Genomic DNA, 21,384 nt, shown 5'->3' with positions numbered 1-21,384 from the left:
GAAATAGAAGTTAAGTCAGCAGATCTGGTTAATGGCATCTGCCCAGAATTTGTTTCTAAACTCCGTAGCCCGGGGGTCTCCTTGGATCCCCAGCTTCTCTTGGTTCCTGCTGGCAGCATTTTCTGACTCTGTTTTGTACCATTAGCGTCTGGGGAGCACACCGCGGGACTTTCATTCTGGAGGAAGGTTCATTACAATTATCTGAGCCTCTGTCACCTCAGGATCTGATTACGGTGCTGGGGTTGCACCTTGAAATCATTACAATTAAGACTTAATGAAGTGAGTAACTACAGAGTCCTGCAGTTACTCCCCACCAACTTGCTGCATCTGCCTCTAATGCAGGAATAGTCACCACCTGATTCTTATAATTTTTAAGAGGTGAAACCTGTTTCAAGTTTGTCCTGCAAAATCCCACAATGCTGGGTCTCTGTGAGCCTAGGCAGCTCCCCTTCCACATCCCAACATAGACAGGATGAGCTTAGAGCATGCTGCTGGCTGACAATGGGTGTATGTATTGGGGGTGAAGCTCTGTTTTTTGGTCTGGAAAGTGACCTTGATGACAAGGAAATCCTGGGTGATGACTGTGGAGAAGGCTCTGCTCATGTCCACTGAACTCTGGTCTAACTTCCATGCAGTGCAGTAGGCTGATGTGCCTGAGTGAGTTCCTGGGCATTAGGAGCCTACATCCCTGGGCAGGAGCCTCCTTCTCTCCTAGGTTTGCTGTTCATGAGCACATGGCTTGATCCTCCAGACTCTTTTGCTAGTAGAGCAGTGAAAAGAAATGATGGCACAGGAAAATGTGAAGTTTGTAGGGATAATGGGGAGGTTTGGTGAGGTTACCATCCACGAAGGCAGCCTGTAGTGGGCATGAGACCAGAGCTCCTGCTGCCAGCACCTCCTTGGCTCCTCCTGATGTGCCTTGAGGATGTACCTGACCTGACTCAGGAGAGCAGAGTGAAATATGGAGCTAACCAGCACTTGGGCACCTTCTGGCCACCCTGGGGTGAAATGGAGCATACATGTATGCAGGTACGCTTCCTGATCTCGTGCTGCCATGCTAGTAACAAATAGCAGTTGGTTCCCTTACTTGTCTAAGGTATGAATCAAGGCAGTTTTGGGGTTAGAATGGAAAGTAAATGGGGAGTTTATCTCTATTCAATTCTCTTTCTTTCCTCTTTGCCTCCAGTTTATTTACCTCTGTCTTTCTAGTAGCTGGGAGATTATTATGTCTGAATTGTTAGACTTTAAGAACCATAAGCAGTTTTCACCTAAATGACCACTGAGATATTTACCTTTACTGTTGTAGGGAGACTCCTACCAACAACTGCAGGTTGGATGAGGATCATTTGCCTTTCCACACTTCCAATGAATAATCAGTGAGGGCCAACTGGTGCAAATCCTGGCCTTTTGGCATAGTGGGCATAGAACAAGGAGGTTCTCATAGCTTGGCATCAGGCAGCTCCGGGCCTCTCTTTCCTCACTGAAAAGAGGAGGTTCCCCATAGAAGGGGGTGGAGGGAAATGCTAAGCTACCAATCCATGAAAGAAAGGAAGAAATAAATCTCTTTTAAAAAGTCATTGACTGCAGTGTTCTGCTCTACCCAGAATCATTTTAGCAAATGTGACTAGGGGGTTGGACATGGTACTGGTGGTATCTGTGATGTGGCTGCAGGAGAGTTTCTAAAATGTCTGGAGCTTTAGTATGGTCAGCTTTAGTTTCAAGGAGCAGGGGTGCAGATGGAAACAGGTTACTTGGTGGTGTGTTAACAGCAGTAGGGAGAGTTACCCTTCTGGTGAGATCCTCTTTAGTGAGCACAGGGAAGGAAGAATACATTTGAATTATGCAGACCATAAAGAGAGTGATGCAAAGCAAGACCTCTGCAGTGGGAAATGCTGCACGTTTGCTGCAGTCATCAGTAGAGGCATGCTCGGCTGCTCAGGAAATGTTGCAGGAATGTTCACTTTTTCATCTGTTACTCCATTTCTTGTTGTCTTTAACGTCTGCTTTTCTGAGTCTTCTCCAACTTCTGCTTGGTGAGCTGAATATTACTCGTGTGTCCTAGCCTCTTTTCGATTCTGCCCATGTTAGTCAGGCCTGTGATAGGAAGGATCAGAAGATGCAGTATTCAGGTGACAGAAAGGCTGTCAAACATGACCTGAGCCAAAATGGAAAAAGTCACAGTCATGGGGTGGACCTCATGGGTCCACCTGCCCCAACCCCTGCTCACGCAGGGCCACCCAGCGCAGGCTGCCCAGGCCCACGTCCAGGTGGCTTCTGGAGATCTCCAGGGAGGAGGCCCCACGGCCTCTGGGCAGCCTGTGCCAGGGCTCCATCACCCGCACAGCACAGGAGTGCGGCCTTGTGTTTGTTTGTTTTTTCCTTATGTTCAAGCCCTTCCTATGGGAAGAGAGTGAAGAAGAAACACGCTGCTTATAACCCCTTGCACAGAAAATCCAGCCATTCTAAGGCTATTTAATTCTCTGCTCCTCTTATCCTCCTCAAGATGTGTACAGATGAAATCACTTCCATGTCATTTGCAGTGACAAAGTGTTCCTAAGAATAGACTTAGCTTGGTGACCTTGTAGTCAGCAGTCAGTTAAGGCACCACTTAGCGCTGACACCGAAGCTATTTAGGAAGTAATGAGTTGGCACAGCACACTAACTTCGGGAATAACTGGGAGCTAATGTCTGCTGCGTGCCCCACGCAGTGGTATATGTTAAGGAAGAGGGTGGGTCATTGCTACTGCTCCCAACTGCAGCCCAAGGCACTGAGTTGGTCTTTGCTAAAACAACTCAGGCCCATCCATAGGTTTCTTCCCTGTTGTACTTCACCTGCGTTTGTCTACACTAACTAGCTTGGGATCTTCCATTTCAACCCAAGAGGACCGTCTCTCTGTAGTTATCCACAAGTACTGTGACATTGAGGTAAATTATGTAAAATTACCTAGAGTTATATCAGCGACTAAAGGGTCTTCTGCAACCCCTCTCATCTGAAGTAAGTCATAAATTCTCCCCAGGGGCAGGTGAAGGAGAATGCTTATTGAGCCCTCTCTTATTTGTAAGAGCTTGTGAGGTAAGAAAGCCTCTCCTATCCTCAGAAGAGACAAGCTCTGATATCTCAGTCCTGGGGTTCCCCAGAACCTACTCACTTCCAAGAGAGTAGGCCTCAGAAATGATGCGTGGTTGTCAGGCACGAGCAGCATCCAAGGGTGTGCAGATCTTTTGGCAAAATGTGGAGTGTTACAAGCAGAGTCTTTGAATTGCTCTGAGTGACAAAAAATGGGGATGGAAGCAGCTCTTCCTGCATGGAGAAGCCACAATGGGGGACAACAGCTCCTGCAGCTTCTTTCTATAAAGCTATTTTGTCAGAAGTACCTGTATTACACAGACAATTCAACAAGAGACTGGGAAGAGTTTTGCTTCAATCCATAGGGATGTATTTGGGGGCTTTTCTTCTCTTATTTGGTAAAAACTCATAACTATTGTCACCAAGATACCAAAGCACAGCATAGAGTTACAAACCATTCTGCGTAGGAGGCCGGAAAGGACCCTGAATACTATAACTATCCTCCTCGTGAGGAGCATACAGCTTCAGTGTGAGGCAATTTCTGAGCAAGACAAACTACTTCTCTCCCTGAGTTTGTTCTCTAGTGTCAACAAATCAAATCTGAATTCTCTAAGTTTAAATATATTTTCAGAAAAAAATCTGCTGTTGGACACATCCTATTACACAAGTGTTTGGAAATCAAAATGAATCCAAAAGGTTTCTTTTTTGTGCGTGTGTTTCTTCCTTCTGAAATCTTTCACATGCAGACATTGATGGTTTGTCAAGCACAGAAGAAACATCTCAGTTTCAGCAGACACGAGGAAATAAAATATCTAAGGAAATGGCAAAAAGTAGGAGCAAATGAAAGATCTTTTCAATAATGTGCAAGGTTACGAAAAACAAGGATATTCATGAAGCTTCTAAAACTGAATACCAAACAATGAGATTGTATTTACTTTAACAAAAGAGCTTTCTTTTGTCTCTTTGTATTTAACCCCAAATTATTTGCATTGTCTCCCATGGCAACAAATTCAATCCTTTGAAAATATGTTTGCCTTTTGCTGGTAATATCTATTACAATAAAACATGATGCTTGTTGTCAAGAGCTGTGTAGGAGGCATAGAAGGAAATTCAAGAAAAGCACAAAGATCTCTTATACCACGTGTTCAGCATACCAAGCTACTTAACTTCTTGTCTTTGGTCTTGTTCTTCAGGTCAGAAGACTTTTGAAGTGTTGCCAAGATAACATACTCCTTCTGCATGGACTAGAGATTGCTCAGAGGTGGCCTCTCTGCCCATGTAAAGGTGGAACTGGAAGCAGACCTCGCACCTCTGGGGAGCTCTGCCTCGTCCTGCTTGGCTGCCTACCGAGAAAGACCATGCAGGTAGAGACCAGCAGGTCCTTCGGTGCCTTTCAAGAAACAGTAAGAAAGAACAACTTCAGCTGATGCAAACTCAGTTTGGTTTACTTCTTAGCAGGTAGCTAGGTAAGACAAGAGAAACTCTAAGAGCACTATACTCAGTTGGTGTGGTTGTGGCACTGCTGGCACTAGGAGGAATGGATGGGCAGGAAGGGTTGGTGTTCTGGCAGGGTTAGGTGGGGGAGGCAAAGCACTGCACAAACAGCCCTCCTGGGCGGGGGGATGCTTGGGGTCACTTCTCTGTGCAGGGGTTTATCGGGCTGGGGATCACTGCACCGTGCTTCACTGGAGATGTGCTACTGTGCTTCACAGGCTATAAATTTGTTGTACTTACTAGAAGTTTTAGTGGTGTATGGGGTTTATGTGGGAAGGTTTTGGTAGCAGGGGGCTTCAGGGGTGCCCTGTGAGCAGAGCTCAGCACCTGCCCCAGAGCAGGCTCCAGCTGCTCCAAAAAGGGACTTGATGCTGGTGTTTTTAGTTTGCTCTTAGTTCTCATTGGTCTAGTCTGTTATTAATAGGCTGTAAATTATATTACTCTCCTTACACTGAGCCTGTTTCACCTGTGACGGTGATTGGTGAGCCCTTTTCCATTTTATATTCTCCTCCTCTTCCTTTGAGGAGGGGGAGTGAGAAAGCGGTATGGTGGAGGTTTCACCCTCACAAAGCAGTGAAAGAGAAGTCCTCCCTTTTGCTTCTAACTCTCTTTGGTATGAAAAGGATGTTTCAAAGATCTCTCATTGCCCAGTCCACCTAGCCTCAATTCCTGAGACTTATGGTAAGTGACATAGGATCATGAGTAGCCTAGGGGGGTAAAGAGCCCTGTCCTGTTCCTTAAAGAGCCTTCTCTGTTCCTCTCCGTGATGCAATCTATGGCCAGAGATGGGTCGAGCAGTGACAGGCCTGTACCTGTACCTCTGCAGGGAGAGGTACTGCTGGCTAGGGAAGGAGTGGAGCAGCGTGGGCATCACTGAGGGTTCGTCTGCTTAAGCTCTTGACAAACTGCATCATTACAGGAGGCTGAGCGGTGACTTGCCTCCCTTGGGTACATTCATTTTTCTGGAGTCTCAGGATGCAGCCTTAGCCCATCCTATTACTCCTTAGGTAACTTGAAGATTCCTGAACCTCAGCCATCTGATAGTGAGGCAATGCATTTGAATATCCCCAGGAGAGTGGTGCAATACACAGTGGGTTCAGTGGAAATGCCTGTGGAGCTCAGCCATCTAGCATTTCCAGCTGAAACTTGCATCTTATCCCATTGTATGGATGAGGATAATGGAAGCTTGAGACGGTGTTTCCAGATAGCTTCTGTTCACATACTCTTAGGCAGACCTCAGAGGGCTTTTTACCCTGAAGCTAGCACACTCTACACCCTCAGAACTGCCAGAAAAAATATGCTTAAAAAATCCCATAAAATTTAGTAAATGTTTGAGTTTTTTTCCCATGCAATTTTCTTGACTACCAGTCTAGTTTATGCTTCCAAAGAGCACCTATTTATCTCTGCCTATCAGAGCTCCCCTGTTTCTCTCTTTTCCCCTATTCCTGCTACTCTTTCACCTTCCAGCTGGTGTGGGCAGCTAAGCTGAAAGAACAACAACAAAAAAAAAATGGATGGAAGGGAAAAATGATGAAAGAAATCAACCAGGAATTTATCTCTGATGGAAATTTGAGGTATCTCTATGGTAAGAGGTAAGGAGGTGTTTCCAGAGGTCTTGCTGTCTTTGCCTGTTGTGGGAATTACTTCCAGGTCAGCCAAGCAGAAAGAAACTGTTAGTCTGAAATTGTTCCTGGGACTAAAACCCTCAAACCACCATGAGGCGGTGGCACTGAGATGGGGCTGATGTTGCCCTGGTCTCAGCCAGCCCCAGGTCTGGTCCCGTTTCCAAACTCTCTTGGAGCCACACTGGCATTTTTCAGCAAAACCAACCCCACGGGCGCTCCCTGCCCCTGCTCTGCTAATTTGATTAATAGGCTGGACTGAGCATCCTTCTCCTCGCAGAGCAGCCTCGTGTCACGATGGCTGGTTTCCAGCCCACGCAGCGTGGAGCATGGGGGCTTCAGAGACCGCTTACAGAATTATCCCGATAAGCAGTGACGAAGGCAGCAGGGCCATTAGTCACAAGGAGACCAGGGCCCTGACAGTGACAGCCGATGATGTACAGCAGCTGCATTTGGTTTGCAATCAGTTCAGGCTACACTTCAGACATTGAAGTATCTTTTTTGGGGTTTTAGTTTGTTTTTTTTTTTTTTTTTTTTTTTTAGCGTATCCAGAGAATTATGTACATTGCTCCAGTTGTTGTGTATGCGCCAGGCTGAGAAAGTGTTCTCTTTCAAATCCCCAGTGGCCCGCTAAAGCCCCAAAACAAGCAGCGAGGATTAATTCTTCCCCAGATAAGATTCTCCTAAATCCTAACAGATAATTTGTTTGAAGTTTAATTTTAGTCTGTTATTACACACACGGGCCTTATCTCCATTCAGCGTCGTTAGCAAAATTAAACAAGCCTCTTCAAACAGGAAAGGGAAGCGTAGCAAGAGCCCAGGCAAATGAGTGAAATCCAGAGCTAATGGCACTAAAGGTAGGCTTCTGCACTGCCGGCAAGCCCAAGCCCTCAAGGAAGCTCCAGTTTATTTTGTTCTCCCATTCTTGTTCCTTGTGGTAGGTGTACAAGCTACCTGGTGTGGGGATGACCCCATAGGACTCAAGCCTCCTCTGCTGTGATCCATATTTGACCATGTATATCCTGCACCTCCTCCTAGTTAATGGGATTAATGTGTTCGCTGTACCAGTGGTACGATGGAGCTGAAGTCTGTCCTAGTGGCTTGTGTGGTGATTCTGGATCTCCACCAGAGCTCTTCCCCTATAGCCAGCGTGAGGTAGGAGCCTGTGGAGGAGGTCATCTCCACATTACCTCTGTAAATGGGACTTGGGCCCTCAGTCCTGGTCAGAGAAAAGCATCTGAGCACGTTAACACGGCAGTGTCCTCCTGGTCAGGGTGATGTTTAAGTGAACACCTAGGCAGTGTTTATGCTATTTGACCTTGGTCAGCACTGTTCTGACCAGAGCACAGCTGAACATGTTCATACCTAATCTACAGCCTTTTTATTTATAAATGCAAGAACCTCTGAAGATAATACTTCAGAAGTCTCCCTCCATAACCGCAGCTATAAAATCTCCGGATCCAGAAAAGTAAAAGAGGGACTAAGATTACCTGTGGTGATCTTAAACCAAGTTGGGAGAAGAGCAAAGCTCTTGCTATCTGTCTTTGGAGCAGCTTATTTCTTGCTGCCAAACCCAGCATTACTAGGGCCACATGGGCTCCCTCTAGCGAGTACAGGACAAATTCTTCTGCACTAAAGCTGTGGAAGCTGCCTGGAGCTCATCCACTTCAGCAGGTGAAACTGTGGGTGATAAAGTAGGTGAAATGTGGTATCTATGGGATTAAGCCTCAGGTCAGCGTGCTGGGTTTCAATACCAATGTGATGCACCACTAGAAAACGTTTAATTTGGTCATTTCCTTCTTATAACGGCGAACTGACCCTATAATCTAATTTAGGATAACATGCAAAAAGGAACTGTAATAAGTAGGAGATATCTTCGTTCTCTCTGCCCCCTAATGTGGGTAGGTCTGTGTAGAGTTAGATGGGACAGAGAACAATTTTTCTTCCAATTTAAAGTGTTGCACAGCAGAAGGGCAGGAAGCAAGAGGCACAGGTTGCTGTAATGTACATTCTGGTTAGATAACAAAAAGGAAATTCTTATCAGTCTCTGGTCAAACACTGCATGATGTCACTCAGGGAGGTTGTGGGATCTCTGTCCTTGGAGATATTCAGAACTTGACTGCACCAAGGCTCAGTGACCGGAGCTAGCTTTGATGTTTGCCCTGCTTTGAGAAAGGTGTTGGAACAAATGACCTCCAGAGGTCCCTTCAGCCTCAGATTTTCCTATGATTTTATGATGGATACAGAAGTCCTTTTGATACATTAACTATCAAGTTTTTCATATTTCAAAGAGGAACGATATGTTTTAATTCACACATATATATTCACAAATGATGAAATGGGCAGAGTGAGCTCTAGGCACAGGACAAAAAGCACTGTGTAGGCTTTACAAATTTACATGTAATTTCAAAGAGCAACCTCCTGCTCTGAGTCTCAGTGATGAATCTTGAGGTCTGCAAGTCTGGCTGTGCCTTAGAGGTTGGACCACTTCTTTGTCAGTTGGCTCACAGACGGAGCTGCATCAGTACAAGTGAGGTTGAAAATAATTTGTCCAGAATGCCATTTTCAGTCTTTCTACTTGCACTAATCTGTAGCTTTTTAATGGATATATATTTTTTTTTTGGTACAAATGCACTACCAGTATTATGTTCCTCGAAGAGGTCACTAACATTAGGCCAATTCTTAAGAAGTTTTTAACAGCAGGTCCTATTTTGAAGTTGTTTTTAATGATATTTTCCACAAATTCCTTTTGAGCTCTCTTTTATTATTTTATTTTCCTTTACAAAATGATGCATTTTGATACCACAACTATTTAAAAAATGCACATATTTAAGTTGCTGTGGAAATATCACAGCAGATAAAGCAGCACATCTATTGCTCCTCCTTAGCTTGCATAGTCATGCTAGTCTATTTGCTGTAAACAGTAACAGCATGTTGTACTCTCCCACTGGGAAGAGGAAAAAAGCATTTTCAACAGCAGCCTGAGTAGGATCGTAAACAACATAACAGTCGGCAGAAAGACTAAAGTGACACTTCCTTGCTGAACAAAGACCTCTAAAGACAGATAAGCAAGGTAAGGTACCTGGGTACCAATGTGGCTGATGCAGATATGGGCTGAACTTGAATTCCTCTCCTATGAAGTATGCATCCCCTGTGAGATGCAGAGCATGCCTGTTGTAGACTGAAAGCTGTTGTGTTTCAGCCAAAACATCATAATTCACTCTCATTATGCTGGTAATTTAGATGTCCAAATCCAAAGTTCAAGTGACCAGGCAAAAAACTTTTTTTCATCATCTTGCTTTAATATTGTCCCTAAACAGCTTGAAAGTGTGAAACTGTTCAGAGACAAGGACACAAAAACCCAGTGCCATGACTCTGATGAGCAGATGACAAGGTAGCAGGTAAGTTTCAGATATTTGGATTTCTGATGGTGTTTATATCAAGAGTAGTTTCTCTTTATCATGATAACATTTTATTGTTATTATAAATTTTAAACATTATTATACATTTTAGTCACAAAAACTTTTTTTAACTTCTCTACTGGACTAGGGATTTAGGGGATTTTTTCAGTATTTGGATACTGACATATATTCAGGAATAGAATTATTGTAAGTGTACAGTTTCACATGCTGTTTAATGTCATAGGTCAGTGGAAAATGTTGTTAGTTTTGTGGTGAATTTTGCTAGCCATTGTGGTGGTAGCACTGAACAGTCAACTGTTTTCCTGGAAAGCACATGTTGGTAAGCCTCTATACCAGGAGAGCTCTAGGATCAAACTTCTTCACACTCACCAAATAAACTAGATTTGCAGACCTTTTAGTTTTATACAGTGACAGGTGCAGCCAAATGAAAAACTTTGCTCCAACCACCTCAGATGTTTTGGGAGATGAGTTTCTAAGTTGCACCCTAATATGAGGTCACCTTTAACAACTTTATTTATGGAAGAAAAATTCTCGCTGATCAAGACCATGTTCCTGAAATCTATACTGGGATCTGATTTGTGTGGCTTGATTTCATGTGGGGTTTTAAGGCTGCTGGTTCTCATTTCTTCACATGCTAATAATGTGTGTACCCTGTACCAAAAAGGCAGAGCAAGAAGAAACTAAAATACAAATAGAAGGGAGGAGAGAAAAACAAACAAATCACTATGAGAATAGAGAAAGTTAAAATAGATTTATCATAAAGAAAGGGAAAAAAGGAAAGGGAGGGTGTAAGCTAGAAGATAACCCAGTGGGTTAAGAAAGGGCAGGTAGATGCATATTCTCAGGCTCTAACTGTCTGCAGTTAAATTTTCATGCTTTTATTTAGAGTTAAGGGAAGGAAGATGGGCTTGTCAGCATGTAAGGGGTTATTATTTCAGTCATGGTGAGTATATTAGGTCTCACAGCCCTGGTAAAATAGTATTATTTGCATTACTTGTGGGTTATCTCTACAGCTCTCAATTCTGATGTAACCGTGTCACAGCATGTGAAAACTTTTATAATTTCTATCTTAAAATGAAGGATTGAAACTGAGGCCTTTCTAATGTCAATGAAAGACATTCTATTTCACTTCAGCGTGAATTCAGGATTTCAACTCAAATGTGGAGCTTGCTCAATGCTGAGGGCTCTGTGAACTTACGGTGATGAGCCAAAGCCAAATCCTGGGAGCTCAGGAGGGTTCTGTTTTCCAAAAACTAATGTAAGTTGGCAGGAGTTTTTCCCATCCCTCCTTCATGGCAAAGCTGTGCAGGGTTAGTATAAAATAAGCTGCAATGACTGCTGCTTCTCTTAAAGAAGAATTGCTCTGTGTGGTGCAGCAGGGGCAGTTTCACAAAGGTTATTACAAAACAAGCATTTGCACACAGGACTTTCGGTGAGGACGTTATCTCTTCTAATCCAAGAATTTTCTCTCTTTTTTTTTTTTTTCCCGGCTTGGGGTGTGCAGCGCTTTACAGGCAAACACAAAGGCAAAACAGCCATGTGCTCTGAATAACTTGCATTCAAATTAGATTGACAACATAATGAGAGCTGAATAATGTTATATTTGGAAGTCGTTGATAGAAATCATCCCAGCTCGTATCTTGAGAGGATAGTAGGATGAGTGGTTATCTATGGCTCTGCTGCTTCTTTCACAGTCATTTTCTTTTCTCATCTTGCCTGGCACTCTTCAAAAATAGCCTCTTAAGATATGAAATTTATCTTTATTCTTCTAAAAAAAATCCTCCTAACTTTCTGGATGGACCCTTATAACGCTCCGATGATGCTTTAGAGTTGGTGTACTCAAATCCTTGCTGATTTCCAGGATGGGTCTTAAATCACACATTATATACCCCTATCCCTCACTATTCTGCTTTGGATTTACAGTCCCAGTTAAAGTTACATCTGTGAAGGAAGATGACATGAGCAAGCATCTTGCTGCTCTCTATCGTTTTAAAATACCAAATCAATTTAAGGGCTTAACTTATTGTTATAGTTTATATTGAACCTCCTGAATCAGTTCATTGAATTTTAGCTGTAGCTATATAAAATTCCATACAGTGAAATTATTTGGCCATACTGTGAATGGCTATGCCATGATCCATCAATGCCACTAACTGCCAGCAATAAAGAAATCCCCCTTTATTCTCCATTCATTTTGGAGAATTTCTAAAACTATTATTGAACACCAGGAGTATATTTTACTAGGCTTTTAATTTTTTTTTCTTTTACAGAGTGTATTGATGATATTTACCTGAAATGCACTTCACTATTGAGTGGCTTCAGTAGCTGTCAGAAAGAGACACTGGGAATACCCAAGGAAACACAGACTGGTAAGGTTTAGTAGTGAGCAAGATAATGGAAACATTTATAAGGGAGAAGATTACAATTCAGTTAGAGATGTGATTTAGTAAGGGGAAAGCTGCATAGTTCTGTTAAAAGAAGATCATGTATGACAAATGTATTAGGGTCATTTCAATGCACTGCTGAATTGATAAAGACGAAATCGTTGACATAATTCATCCAGATTTCAGGAAAGTATTTGTTACAGACTGTACAGGAGATCGATTTACAAGGTCAGAAAGCAGAGCATAGGAGACAACTCCTGAAATGGAATACAAATTGGTTTAGGCACAAGAAACAGATGGTGTCAGTAAAATGAAACAATTCAGGGTGCAGCGAGGTACGGATACGCCTGAACACGAATACTGAGTACCACAGGATGCGGGTCCCAAATCATTTGTTGCGCTAGGGATGTGGACGTGGGTAGGTCTTCATAGCTTGGGAATGACAAGAGCCGCAAACCCTTTGGGGTGATTGATTTGAAAACAACCACAAAAATGCAAATCGTTGTGGAGAAATCCATGCAGTAAATGCACTTCTAAAGTCCTCTACAGACAGCTGAAAAATGCCTAAAATTCACAGGTGATTAACCACTTCTACCTGCTTTTTAACACCATCTGTGCACCTTGTTAAATACCAAATTGAAACAGATACATTTTCCTGGTGTGTCAGAATCAGCGCAACCACTGAAGTTGAGAAAAAATGACATTGTGCTGTTAGTGAAATGCACAAACAGTGTAGAATTTGAGGGCCCTCTGCACTCTCCATCAGCAACATCTCTAAGGAAGTGCCTTAGCCAGGCTTTGATTTTTTTCTTAATGCATGAATTTTTTTCTCTTTATTTTAGGAACAGACTGAGAATGGTCTAGAACTGAGAACGGCCTAGAGCAAGCACTGCAAGCTCATTGGGGGCCCTAATAATGGAAAATATTCCTCCAAAGACTCATTCTTCAGGTATGCGAGCTGTCTGCCATCCTGCTAAAACACAAACAACAAGGGGCTGCATTATTTAGTACACTTCTTTAGGCAATAGTACTATTGCTTCTTTTAATGCAAAAATCCCAGATGTCTTAAAGTTTGGGTGGGAATTTTGCTCCTCGTAGCATTTGAAGTTTCACAATGGGTCTCTCCCTATCTTGTAGCCCTAAATTTGACTGGTGTGGCCCTCTAGGCCCTACCTCCACTTGTGAAAGCACCAGTTAATTTTATTTATACCAGCCTTTAAATCTATGCATTTCTGTAAAGCCAAATACTTCTAGTTATCAAGAATCTTGAGCTAAATCTTTTAAGTCCATGATGGAGAAAACATTTAGGGCCTGACCTGTTGAGCAGAGGCCTGTGTGTCTTTGGCTCCTTATCTCTGCATAGAGCTAACAGCACCAAATTGCTAGTACAGATGCTCAAAGCCACACCTTGTGCCCTGTTGGCAGGTTTTGGGAACCTTACTTGCAAAAGAAAGCAGATATAAAACAGATGGCTAAAGAAAGTACCACAGATCTGCACAGCATATGCAAATTATTTCAAATCCATTTTCATTTATTTTGGTATGCTTGGCTTAAAATTATGATTCAGTAGCTGTGTCATAATTCGTATTTGTCCCTCCAAGCTGCCTCTGGAGGACAAGGCAATGGCCAGGGAGAGTCCCCACTTCAGGCTGTGATTTCTGTCTGCTGCTGAACACAAGACAGATCCCTCAGCCGTGATCTTACATAGTTTTATGGGGTGCTGCCTGGTACTAACTGCTTGGTGCCTCCACCATTTGTCAGAGTGGAAAAAATAAAAATACAGTCCACATATGACCTCTCACTAGGACCAGGAGATTAAATTTTGAATTGATTCGGTGACCAAAAAGCATGAAGAAAAAGAACTTTTATTGGTGAAAGAAAGGAGATCATTTAGAAAATAAACAGTTTGGAGCCAAAAGAAAAAGGTATGAAATTCAAAGGTAAAACAAGCACCAATGAAGAAATTAAAGGCTACTTTCACTGAAATAATAATTTCCTCTCTGATAATTTAATAGGATCATAATCTCATTAGTAAAATATAAATGCCAAGTGAAATTCTGGAATAACTTGGTACCTTTTACATAATCCCTACCTCTTGTCCAGAATAGTTTGAGGGGAATTGTATGCTTAAAAAGATCTTGTAAGCACCCTGGTTCTACTAGGTGTAAGAAAAAGCTTTATAACATTGAGCAATTCCAGAAATCACCCACAAAATGAAGCAGGTCTTAGTCTGGTGCTTTGAATCTGAATGACCAACACAAGAAAGCAGTGGGGGAAAAGACAAGCAGCAGCATCCTCTCCCATGGGTATTGTGACACAGGAATTATAGGGTTCATTTTCTTTCCACCTGATTCAAACCTGAAGCATAAAAACAGAGCCCTTAATTTCTTTTTGTTAAAGCTCTTGCATTTTTGTAAGTAAATATTTATGTGAAGAAAAAGAGGTTATTTCCATACAGTTATGGTCTTATCTGGAATGTAGGAACCCAAGATTCAGCTCTTTGTTCTGCTTAACATTTACCTGTTTTTACCAGCTGGAAAAGCTGCTTGGGAGATACAAAAATGCTCAACAAACTTCCCTTAGAACAGACTGAAAGAGGAGAAGCTCCAGAGGTCTGCAAAATTTGAACACAAAACATGCAAACTTCAGCTTAGTGACTCTGTAGGGTGCTATTGCCCATCCAAAGTTGTGGTATAGGTTTGTGAAATTCCTCATGACTCCATAAAAGCTGCATACCAAAACTGATATGTATTGTTTTTTTTTCCAGACAGACATTTTCAAATGGAGAATTATTTTGCTGTGACATTCTTAACAACTTCTGTTTCCATTTTATGCTTGTGTCCTCTGTCAGTGAGCCTTCTTTATTTCCTCCAAATTGACTAGGAAGGGCAGGCTCTTCACCTCCTTTGCTTACAGTCTGCTGAGTACTGACCACATACAGAAAGTGAGGGTCTTTGCACCAAAGAATCTGGTGTGGTCACAGCAATAAATGTCTCTGAAACAGTCAGACAGCTTTCTAGGATTTGATATACTCTACCAGCTGAAAAATGAACTTGCAAGTCTGAAAAGCCACTCATGTGTCAGATCTGATGACAGTACTAGGTCACTCTTCAATTTCATAGTAAGAGACAGTAGGCTCAATTCCCTACCTGGACTTCTCAGTGAAATGAACTATTTCTTATATATATTTTTTAACACACTTAGGCAAACATAAAATGCAGTACACGTTTCCTCAGAACCCGTCGGTTGTGCCTGTCTGAATCACTTGACAAAATATTTTCTCTGATCTTATATTGCATTTCTAGTCCCATCAGTAGCAAGGTATTTTAAGGGAAATAATAACAATGCAGAAGGAGGGCAGTGAGAGACTCTTGACAGGAGGAGTTTGATGCCTCTGGGAAAACAGAATCCATTTACACGAAGTCTATATTCAGTTATAATGACGAGGCCTTGCAAGAGGCTCTGAGATTTTATACTTTTTTCTTTACTTGTATATTCTAGTTCCTACTAAATTTTCCTTATTCTTATGTCGAGGGGAAGAAGGACCATGAATTCTGATGGCAAAAATAAAATAACTTACCCCTAATCCTTACACAGTTATTTGCTATCACTAGCATAACAATCAATTTATTAATCAATTTTACATGTTCTCTGAACTTGGAGCCTTCTTGGCTGAGTTGGATTCAAACTCTCCCCAGCATCTTCCAGATGCTCATCCACAGCCTGGTGGGTGGTGTTCCTGGGGGGTTTCACTGAAGTCCGTGTCAGGCTGAATACTGACAGTTCTGTGTGTTTACTGAAAACATCTAGGGGACAGTGAGTTGCTCAAACACCTATGCCCACGATCCTACCCATTTTCTGAGCCTTTCAGATGTAGTTAGACAGGAAGCAGCCAAAGAGCTTTTTTTTTCAAGGAAACCTTCTGTACTACTCCAGGTTCAGGTTTCTTTGACAGAAGTGTGCCTAAGAGTTAGACATTGCAACATCACAGGACCTTGGAGAAAGGAGCCTTTAAAACAATTGTTCAAAGAACTTCTGTGTGAAGTTATATATGGCATATTACTCCTATAAAATCTACACAAGAGAACACAATTTGGATTCTAAATCACTCAGAAAAACTCAGTTAGGATTGTTCTATTGCTCATGTGTGTTCACTGGTTTTCAGAATCAGCTTGTTTTCCAACTTGCTGTCTCTTCTCTGTCCCACCACCTTCTGGCATTTCCCTTGATTTTTTTTCAGTGAATATCCCACCCAGTACCTGCACTCCTCCCTCTTGGCTGCTGCTTCATGTCCCTTCCTTCCTCTGGTCAGATCTCCCTGCCTAGCCCCTTCCCAGAGCCATCCTGCACACAGTCAGCTCCTGTCTCTTCCCCCAAATTCTCTCGTTCTCTCTCTGGAGCAGGCAGCCACTACTAGACTCCAGTATCCAGTCACTCCAGCTAGCAGTCATAAAACAACTGAAAGATAAAGGAAAAAAAAATCATAAAAAAGAGACTCTCCAATTTTAATGTTAATGCAGCCCCTAAAATACAAAGGGATGTAATATACTGAAGGTCCAAAACTGTTGAGGAGAACAAAGAAACACCATCGCTTTAAAAATCTTTGTTGTTTGCCTAAGATGTGTCCTTCATGGACTTGACTGGGCACAAAAGGATTCAAGGTAAATGAATAACTGCTAAACTGCTTCTGATCTGCAGATCATATTGTCCTGCTGACAGATCATGCATGTGAAGCAGAGGAGCTGATACAGGATAGTGAAACCAGCAATGAACCTGAGAAAATTGAGAAGGCACAGCTGGAATATAAATGGACAAAAAGCAGCCTCTGATGAGGAAAGGAAAAAATCAAAGGAAAGAAAACAACATAAATGCTAAAGATGGTAACACCACCCACAAACATAGGATGCTTCCTCCAAAACACACAAATGAGGGTTTTAGTGTGTATTTATCTACCATCAGACTAACAAGAATGTGAAACAGACGAATGCTGCTATAAATTACCAAAGGTACTAAAATATCTGTTTTATCTATGATAGGTTAGATCCTTACTCAGAGGTATTTAAACTCTGATTAAATGGAACCCTGAAACATCTGCAGAGAGTCAGATTGACTCATCCTTCAGGGGACAAGTAGTACATGTTTTCATTACATTTCAATTATGTAGCCTGTCCAGATCTTAAGGATTTACACTGTTTTTTTAATCATATATTTCTTTAGAGTTGGACACGGATGTAATGGTCATGTTAGTGGGGTAGATAAATGACAAAAATAAGCAGCAAAATTGGAAGTGATCCATTCATTGGCTTCTGCATGGTAAAAAACAAACAAATGAACAAACCAACCAAACACACACAAAATAAAACAAGGTTGTTTTCTCTCTTAATGGCTGACAAAGACGCTAATTATTGAAAGCTGTGTTTTAAAACTGTTGATTAAATCTCCTGTAAGTGAAAGCTGTTGGTTCAATCTCCTACCTAAGTAGTTGCATAAAAGAGCTCAAGCACCTCAGACCTGATTCTGAATGTGTAATTTGTCCCAGAGGAAAAAAAAAAAAGTTTTTAGAAAGTCCAGAGCCTCAGAGCCTTCCGAACAAAACATAGAAAATGTTTAGAGAAATGGAGGGCAATCTGGTGAAAAGGCAAATGAACTCAAGATACCAAGGAAGTCTGATCACAAAGCAGAATTGCAGAGAAGAGAGATGAAGCACTAAAACCAGATAAGTTTATCTAGTGAATATATGGAGAAGGAACGCAAAGAAGATTATAGATCTAGTGACAAAAATAACAGGATGTTAACTGAAGAGGAAGGTTGAGAGTTGACTTCTTTTTATCTGACATTCAGTGACAACACCATATTATTCTGATGTTGGCAAGGTGATGGTGCTAAAGCAGTACCTGCAGCAGGTAGGAGAAGAACCAAGACGTTAGTTTTGCAAGGCAAGGGGCAGACTGGGCTCCTGAAATCTGCAATTCTGCTTCCTGTTTATATTTATGTTTGAAACTTTTGCTTTTCTTGGGCAAGACAATGGCTTCTCTCTTCAGTTTCTTACTTATAAAATGGGGCTGACTACTTATTTTCAGTCACCTTTTTGTATTGTTTGTGTGAGTTAAGGTAGGAAGGATATGTCTCAGCATGTCTGCCTAGAGCCCAGCAGAGTAACCCGGTCCTGGCCAGGTCCATTCCATAGCAGCATTGCCGTAACCACTGGTAAGTAAGACAGAGAGGATCAGGAAAGCTGAAGAAGTTGCCAAAAGGCTTCTATCAGGCGCTAGAAGTGGTTATTTAAAAATACATATTTGGATTCTTTTATTTCCTTTCTGATCCTATCAAGTATACTCAAAGCATACTTCAGCTTAATTTTTATTTATTCCCCCGAATCTTTCTTGTACTTCAAAAGAAATTGGTTATTCTCATCCAAGAGCTCGGGCTTTCTGAAAAACACTAGCTCTCATCAGACCTTTGATAAAATCGAAAGAGCTGGAAACATTTAGAGTTTCTTTTGTTTTAATAACCTCTCTTTCATGAATATTTTCTTCTCATTTGAATAATTATCATCAATAAAAGTGAAAACTTTGTTTGTTGGAACTGTAAGCAGCTTTGGGATTAAAATGAGTGACATCCTTCAAAAAATGAGGGCTATTAGAGAGCTCTGCTTGTAAAAAAGATAACTCTTCCTGCAAGAGCATTCTGAGCCTGGAGTACTCCAAGACCAATAAAACAGATGAGAGAAATTCTGCAAATGAGAAGAAAAACTGGGAAATAGATTGTCTGGTTCATCTATGCTAGTAGTGGTATGGCTTTAACTATTAGAATACTGTGAAAATGATGGGGTTTCTAATATTATTAATATTTTTTTTTTTTTAACAAGAGGGTTTAAATTGTAGTTCTCTTTCAGGCAATTTTTATTATTTGCCATTTGCCCAGGCAAACTTTTTTTTTTCCAACTGTTTGTTGAGAAGCCTGAGAGGATGTGCAAGACTGTGATATATTGCACACATGACAACATAAACCACAGAAAAATATGAACAGAGAGGAAAGATAAATGTACCCTCTACAACACTAAAGTTACAGGGTGCTGAGCTGAGGAACAGCTAATTTAGAAGAAAATGGGCTATAATTTGGAGAAAATGTCTAAGTTTGATTTATAATTTGCAGGTAAAATGTATGAACTCTGCATATACCCTATCAAACTACAGTTGCATATGCTGCTCTTTTGGTCTTTTTTCTTATATACAGATAGCCCTGGATATCTATTCAACTTGATAACCTTAATTTAAAGAGAGTACCTGTTGGATTTATGTGACCTTGCTTTCTTCCCATATAAACTGATAATTAAGCACCTGGAATAGAAAAATATCAGGTACAGAGAAGGGCCACAAGGATGATCAGAGGGCTAGAGCACCTCTACCATGAAGACAGGCTGAAAGAGTTGGGGTTGTTCAGCCTGGAGAAGAGAAGGCTCTGGTGAGATATTTTTGCAATCCTCCAGTATTTGAAGAAGACCTACAGGAAAGCTGGGGAGGGACTCTGTCAGGGGCTGTAGTGATAGCACAAGGGGTAATGGCTTTAAGCTAAAAGAGGGTAGGTTTAGATTAGATATATGGAAGAAGTTCTTCACTTTGAGGGTGGTGAAGCATGGGAACAGGCTGCCCAGAGAAGCTGTGGATGCCCCATCCCTGGCAGTGTTCAAGGCCAGGTTGGATGGGGCTTTGGGCAACCTGGCCTGGTGGGAGGTGTCCCTGCCCATGGCAGGGGGGTTGGAGGTGGGCGATCTTTAAGGTCTCTTCCAACCCCAACCATTCCTTGATTCTATGATGCTTGCCCAGTTTGGTGTTAGGTGAAGGTCTTGGTCCACCTTCACCATTGTTGTACCTGTATTTTCCAATTTAGACATTTGTGAGGTGGTTGTGCTTCAGGTGGATATTGTCTGTGAGGATACATTGTGCTGCAGCTGTGGCCACAGCACTGCACAGGGTACGGCTGAGCACGGAGGTGTGCAGGAGGGCATGCGGCACCGTATGGGTATCACGCTTGGGATTTGGTGCCGATGGATCAGTCTGCACTAGCGGGGATAAAAACAAGCCAGACCAAGCCCCGGGGCAGCACACCGAGCGACGCACAGATCCGTGCCCCATATGGGTGTTTCAGCACCACGTTGTGAGAACACGGCTCCCTACCTCACTTTTTTTCTTTGTGTGTCTGACTTTATGTATACAATGAGCGTGCGGACCATTCACGGGGGGCTGGTTGCACACATATAACATTAAAATCCCTACAGACCCTGATGCCCATCCCTTTATTCACGGTGCTGTGCGGGCACCCCCGGCTGCCCGGTGCAGCGTTGTTTATGAGGAAGCTGTGCTTAGGCAGAGGATGTTACTCGGAGGGGGGTGTAAGGATGCGAGAAACACCTCCGGGGTGCCACCAGCTGGCTGTGGCACGACCCGGGCGGGCTCGCCGTGCCCTGCCGGAGCACCACAGCCGCGGGGAGGCGGCCCCGGAGCCCCGCTGAGCCCCGGCGGCCGCGGCCAGGCCCGAGCAGGCCGGCGCCAGGCCCCGCCTCTCCCCGCAGGCTGCTCGGCGGCGGGCCGGGCCGGGCCGGGAGGAGCCGGCGGCCGGAGCCATGAGCGCCCAGCGCAGCGAGAGCGACTGGCAGGGGCTGGTGAGCGAGGTGAGCCGGCCGGGCAGGGCCGGGGGGCAGGCGGGGAGCCCGGCCTGATGCCCGCCGGGAGCCGTGCCCCGGGCTGCGGGCGGGAGGTGGCCCCTGGGGGCGAGACCCGCAGCGGGTGTGCTGAGGGGAGGCCGGCAGCGAGGCTGAGGGCCCCAAAGGGTGACCCCAAAGGGCGGCCCCAAAAGGTGGCCCCACAAGGCGGCTGCAGCGCGGCTCGCCCGCCTGGCGCACCTGACCCCAGAGCGGGGCGGGTGGGTTTGTCGCTGGGGTGCTGCGGGGACCGGGGGCTTCCGCAGGAGAGGGGAGGGCTTTCAGAAAATAAAATTGTAAAATGTATCCACTGTGTCCGTGCTAAAAGCCCCGTAATGAGTTACACAGGTGAATTCCTCTGATTTCAGGAGGGCTTTGCCTCCACGGCGTTGCCTGAGCGTGGCCTCAGGCCCTCAGCTCTCAGAAGTTCTGCACCCAGAACGAACTGGAGCCTTTCCATGCACATGGTACATTGAAACACACAAAACAACCCAGAAAAAAAAAAAAAAAAAAAAAAAAAAAAAAAAAGAAGTGAAAAGCACACTGCCAGTGCCCTGCTTGTGCAGTGTTGCACCTGGCATCTCATCTCCCAAAGGGGAGTTCTGTGTGTGGGCGGGGTAGGGTTACGTGGCAGGAAAGGGTAGGGAAACAGAGACAATTCACAAGGTGCATTCAAGGGAAATGTCCCTGATCT

General features: G+C 43.3%; 1 protein-coding gene and 2 long non-coding RNA genes across 5 annotated transcripts in view; all 3 read left to right on the top strand.

The window, feature by feature from the left end:
* Positions 1 to 96: 96 nt before the first annotated feature.
* Positions 97 to 12,566, top strand: LOC137855661 (uncharacterized). Its single transcript, XR_011095876.1, has 3 exons — positions 97 to 1,029; positions 4,261 to 10,548; positions 11,876 to 12,566. It is a non-coding gene; the product is annotated as an uncharacterized lncRNA (long non-coding RNA).
* Positions 12,567 to 12,727: 161 nt separating this feature from the next.
* Positions 12,728 to 15,462, top strand: LOC137855210 (uncharacterized). Its single transcript, XR_011095597.1, has 2 exons — positions 12,728 to 12,938; positions 14,523 to 15,462. It is a non-coding gene; the product is annotated as an uncharacterized lncRNA (long non-coding RNA).
* Positions 15,463 to 17,704: 2,242 nt separating this feature from the next.
* CCDC149 (coiled-coil domain containing 149) overlaps positions 17,705 to 21,384 on the top strand; it is a 53,000-nt gene continuing 49,320 nt past the window's right edge. Inside the window, exon 1 of one of the 3 annotated variants that reach the window (XM_068680039.1) lies at positions 17,705 to 17,892. In XM_068680039.1, the coding sequence (XP_068536140.1) occupies positions 17,866 to 17,892 (27 nt within the window). In that variant the 5' untranslated portion in view covers positions 17,705 to 17,865. Of the gene's footprint in view, positions 17,893 to 20,429; positions 20,661 to 21,384 lie in introns of those variants that run through there. The other 2 variants (XM_068680037.1, XM_068680038.1) reach the window with 2 other exon arrangements.

This window comes from Anas acuta, chromosome 4, assembly GCF_963932015.1.
Source record: "Anas acuta chromosome 4, bAnaAcu1.1, whole genome shotgun sequence".
In the NCBI taxonomy this organism is placed as follows: domain Eukaryota; kingdom Metazoa; phylum Chordata; class Aves; order Anseriformes; family Anatidae; genus Anas; species Anas acuta.
The sequence above is the reverse complement of the archived record's forward strand: the minus strand, read 5'-3'. Positions and strand labels throughout refer to the sequence as shown.